A 5,405-nucleotide genomic window follows, 5' to 3' on the forward strand; every position below is an offset into this window, starting at 1 on the left:
CTCATTGGCATACGAGGAAGGAATTAATCATCTCAGTGCATGTCCTAGCTGACGGGTGATTTTATTGAAAAGAAAGTACTATAAACAATATTCTACAATAATGGTGTGAACCACTACATCTTACATAGCAGTACTGCAGAATTTGGGGCAATTACTATTGAATACTGTGGTACTATTTGTATAATAAAAGATGCCTGCATCCCACTTACAACCACAAGTGACACCCATACTGGTAGTCTCGTTAGAGAGGGGAAGGACAGAAAATACTCAGAGACTGAAGTTGCCTTTTAACCCTCGAGATGGATCCCCTGGTACCAAGGTAAGTCTACATATAGAAGCTTGTGCTGTCAATGCCCATATTTAAACTCGGAAGGATTAGATTTTTTTATTGTTAAATATCAATAAATGTGGATTTTTCCACACACACACGCAAACCAATGAAAAAATATCTCCATCAATAATACTCAAACTTTACAGAGAGGCAAAGTAAGAAAAATGTTGCTTGAGAACTTGAGTTTGATTTAAGGCTATTTACTAGATATATTTTGATGTGTGATATTGACAATTTGTGTTTTAGTGGTTATAAAAGTTTAACTTTTTGAATCTCAACATGTATTGTTATGAAACAATTCTTGTCTGACTGCCATAATTTCCCACAACTGGGAAAATTTAAATTGATAAAAATAAGAAACAATGCTTTAAAATAGACATTGATGTTATCCATCAAAATTATAAAAAAATTCAAAAATTCTGCCAACCCTATCCATATTATATATGTTCGGCAGATAAACAGAGTCTCCAAACTGATGTCAGTCTGGCAACTTTATCTAGCACTAAATGTCACTCTAGGAAAGTATCTCCACTTGCTGAACTGAACCTCAGTCATACAGCAATCACTATCTTGTAAAACATTATATATCTAGCTGTCACCTTGTGTTGCAAGGGTGTAAAAATCTCATTCATTTTTGACAGTACATGCATCAGTGGAAAGGAGCTTTATTCAATTATTCTGAACCCCTATGATGAAGCTAATTATTGAACTGACAGGTTTCAGAGTAGCAGCCGTGTTAGTCTGTATTCGCAAAAAGAAAAGGAGTACTTGTGGCACCTTAGAGACTAACAAATTTATTTGAGCATAAGCTGTCGTGAGCTACAGCTCACTTCATCAGATGCATTCAGTGGAAAATACAGTGGGGAGATCTATATACATAGATTGTTTCATGTTCTCTATGTATATAAATCTCCCCACTGTATTTTCCACTGAATGCATCCGATGAAGTGAGCTGTAGCTCACGAAAACTTATGCTCAAATAAATTTGTTAGTCTCTAAGGTGCCACAAGTCCTCCTTTTCTTTTATTGAACTGAGTTATCTCAATGAAACATGTCCATTTAAAATATATAATTCAAGCCACTGTTACACAAATACAATACAGAAGCACTCATCATTAGCCTAACTACATTTTAAATTTTCACATGTGTATAATTTAATACATGGATGAAAGTAACTCACTGCCTCTGTTTTTTAGGTTAACAGAATTAGGATAAATGTGGAGAGTAATATATGTGTATTTTAAGCAAGGCAATTAAGTTTTTTCCCAACATCTAGGACCTACAGATAATCATGTTTATTAGTATTTCACAATCCAGAAAGATTACATTTTTCTTTTACTTACAGACTGGTGAGCTTTTTTCCCCGCAAAGTTAAATAATCACAGCTGTAGCTTTCACAAGCACTACACAGAGGTATAAATTATACATGAATGAGACTTATAACTGCAGGAGAGAGGGATTCATTATTAAAGACATAGCCCAGGTTCTGTTGAGAAAAGTACTAAAAGGTTTAGAGGTCTGTGGTGTGTGTGCACAGTAGATTCTCTGTTTCCATTTAGTATTTGTTAGACAAGTCACAGAGCCCTCGCTGGCAACAGCAGCAAATGATCTCCTTGAAGGTTTTCCTGAGCTCTTGACTCCGGAATGCGTAGATAAGGGGATCAATGATGGAATTGCACATGATGAGAATAAGGTACAAGTTAAAGTGGGACATGAAACACACACAGTATGGATTGTGGGGGCAGGAGATGTAGAAAATCAAGTGGAGGAAAAATGGGGCCCAACACACAACAAAAACCCCTATCAAGATGGTCAAAGTGATGGCCCCCTTCATGTTGGCACCTTGACGAATTGTGCCAGTCCCTGGAAGAACTGCAATCTTTTTGATATGCAGTCGGGCCAGCATGAACATGTGGACATAGAGGGAGGCCATGAGAACTAGCATGGTGAAGAACATGCTGATAAGACAGATGATGACAACGCTGCTGTCTGAGTAAATAATGAACAAAATGCCTGAAACCGTGCAAGCAGCCCAGATGCATGTTATGATGATCCCTACACGCTTCACTGTCATAATGTTATGGTACTGGAGAGCATAAAAGATGGTAAAATACCTGTCCACAGCTATTGAAAGCAGGCTGCAAATGGATGCAAGTAAGGAACTGCAAATCACCGAGTCAATGACATTGTCAATGTTTACGGTGAAACTTTGTGCACCAGTATCTGTATTGTTTAACAGGGTGATTACAATGGTTTCTGATCCATTTGACAGACTCACTAGCATGTCAGCCACTGCCAGACTACAGATGAAAAAGTACATAGGTGAATGCAGATTCTTGTTCTTGGCTATTGCCACAATGACCAAAATGTTCTCCAATAAACTTATGATGCCCAGAGTCACAAACACTTCTGGGGCCACGAAAAGTTGCTCATAGCACCCTCCAGAGGAGTAACCTTTTCCACTTGACTCATTGGCACCACCATGCAATCCATAGCTGTGGTTCCAGAAGCGCAGAGGCTGGTGCATGCCATGGTGGCGTGTGACGTTCATCTTATGAAGTGCCGATCCAACCCCAAGTGATATTTTTCCAGCTTGCTGCCTTTTAAATATCAAGTTTCTTTTTGGTTTCCTTGTAGTCCTCCTGAGACTTTTCACTTGCAAAGTTAGCACAAAGGCCTCCAAGGGAGAAAGCAGTTAAAACTCTAGCATGACATCAAACAGCAGGATTTCAGACTCTGACATGCTGGTTTTGTCTCTTACAGATGCAGTTTCTAATAATCATCACCTTTAGCATGGTTATCAAGTTCCATGATATTCAATCTACAGCTGTTTTGGTTCCCCCCCCCCATCACTTATATTTTATACTGATGCATTCAGGTATTTTCTTGTCTTCTATTAGGAGAGGTAAAAGTAAAATACTCAAGTGACTGCTGCTGAGCGGAAACCAATTTCAAACCGCAAGCACCACTCTGTCAGACAGTGTATGCTTGCTGCCTGTTTTATGGTGTGTAGAGGGTGAAAGAGTATTCAGAGGCATGCTCCGCCTCTGTTTTGCCTTCAGCCAATAAGGCTAAGGAACAGTGAAAGTCTAGGAGATGCTGATTACATTTCAGAACTGCACATCACATAGCAAAACAGTTTCAGATACAGCACAGCTCCCTACAGTTATGGGAAATTAGACTTTGTTTTGCTTCCTTATCTTTTCAGAATAGTTTTATTCCCCTCATAACTCCTCCGCAATGGATTTTCTGCATCATCACCACCACTTCTTACAACTACAGCTGCTTTAAGAGTCTTAAAGAAGTCCTTAAATCATTCTGATGCCTTATAGAATCAGAGAATATCAGGGTTGGAAGGGACCTCAGGAGGTCATCTAGTCCAACCCCCTGCTCAAAGCAGGACCAATCCCCAACTAAAGCCTTGGCTTATATCCTTTTATTGTTAGTAGTAGAAGTTGTATTTATTTTTGATGAAATAAGGTTACTGTATTTTATATGCATGCCAAGTATGCTCTAGACTGGGAATCAACTGAACCCAAATTGCCTCCTGGCTCTGCCATAGACTTCCTGTGTGACATTGGCCATGTCATTTAATCTCTATGTGCCTAAATTCCCCATTTGTAAGCTGGATAATTCCTTACCTGACAGGTGTTGTGAAGATAACTATATTTTAAAAAGTGTAAGGTACTCAAGTGTTATGGTAAGGGGTACCACATAAGGACCTGAGATAAAGCAAGAAGGGTGCATAACTATTCTGCAGATGAGGCTGAGCTCCAAGACACAACACTGTCACCAAGGTATCATCCTCATTGCTGGCAGAATTTAGTGCCAGATGTTGGGAAACTAGATAGAGCAGTGGACATTTACTTTTCCATTAGCTTTTCTGATTAGTTAAACAAAGCTGTGATTTTTGAGAAAGGTGTCTCAGGGATCAGCAATAAGACCAAGTAGACAGTAAGTCCTCAGCGTAATCATTAATCATCCCACAACAGTGTGCCCCATCAGCAGGACAGACCTTCATTGCACTTCTGTCAGCTCTGCCTTAGCATCCACTAAAAAAATACAATTCTAGAGTGGAAAAAACAGCAGGAGACCATAACACTTTTGTTCATCAACCACTATAAAGTATTTTTAAAAATACAAAAACTACCAAACAAAAAACTAAAAACCAATAGAAACTAGAAAGAACAGAAAAGGAGGGGGGGAAATGGCACTTAGAGTCATTGCACTCAGGAGCATTGTGTTCATTTGGGAATTGTTTAATGAGCCGGTCCTGACACCTGACAGGAAAACAGAAGAAGGGCTGAGTCTGGTGCAGCAGCAATCCCCAGTAAATAAGGGCTTAGTTCAGAGCTAACTTCCCTTCTCCCACATCCCTCCTCCCCCATGCACTGGAGCTCTGTAGAGGAGTTGTAAGATAAACTGCTGTGTGGGAAGACAGGGAAGGGAGTTTGCCTGTGGGAGTGCTACACACCCACACACCAAATCTGAGCTCTGGGTTAAATCTGCAGTGTGAAAAGGGCCTTTATTGTTACATTTGTTTTGCTGAGGTAACTTGTTTTGGCTTATGGTGATCTGCTTACAGAACAGCAGCATATTGCAGAAGTATAAAACCACAGATACGGTAAATAGCCAAATCTACCACCCATACACACAGGAAATCCTAAACTTAGAGATGACAGTCCACTAACCAGCAGCATTCCTATAATGACGGTGTGAATACTGGCCAGACAGTGATCTTTACTTCCCTGCCCCAGTCACACAGACATGAGTCAGGGCTATAAAAGCTTAATATCCTTTTCACATGACACTGGTGATTGTCACTAACTCCTGTTGTAGTCCCGGAGAGTGAACTTGAATACCTTGCCCGTTGTGGTACAGCTGCTCCAGGAGGGGTAGAGGGAACAAAAGGACAAAGCTTGATAAGAAGGCTTAACAGGGAGGGAACCAGCTCCAAATATCTGGCCTTGTCCTACATGTGCCTCCTGAAATGTGCAGACTCTGAGTGTTCTCAACTCCCACTTAACTTTGAGAATCCTTTGTCAAAGGTGTATTTATTGTTTTTTGCTGCCCA

The 5,405-nt window shown here is 40.1% G+C and overlaps 1 protein-coding gene across 1 annotated transcript; it reads right to left on the reverse strand.

Annotated features, from left to right (window-relative positions):
- Nucleotides 1-1,299: 1,299 nt before the first annotated feature.
- Nucleotides 1,300-3,316, reverse strand: MC4R (melanocortin 4 receptor). Its single transcript, XM_084621396.1, has one exon. It carries the CDS (start codon nt 2,880-2,882, stop codon nt 1,887-1,889), a length of 996 nt encoding a protein of 331 aa, XP_084477522.1. The 5' UTR covers nt 2,883-3,316; the 3' UTR covers nt 1,300-1,886.
- Nucleotides 3,317-5,405: the final 2,089 nt, after the last annotated feature.

The sequence above is a fragment of the Lepidochelys olivacea genome (genome assembly GCF_965140295.1).
Source record: "Lepidochelys olivacea isolate rLepOli2 genome assembly, chromosome: 2".
NCBI lineage: Eukaryota > Metazoa > Chordata > Testudines > Cheloniidae > Lepidochelys > Lepidochelys olivacea.

Bases quoted from the DNA above. Each gene is read 5' to 3' on its own strand.
- MC4R (XM_084621396.1), bottom strand. From the start codon at position 2,882: ATGAACGTCACACGCCACCATGGCATGCACCAGCCTCTGCGCTTCTGG.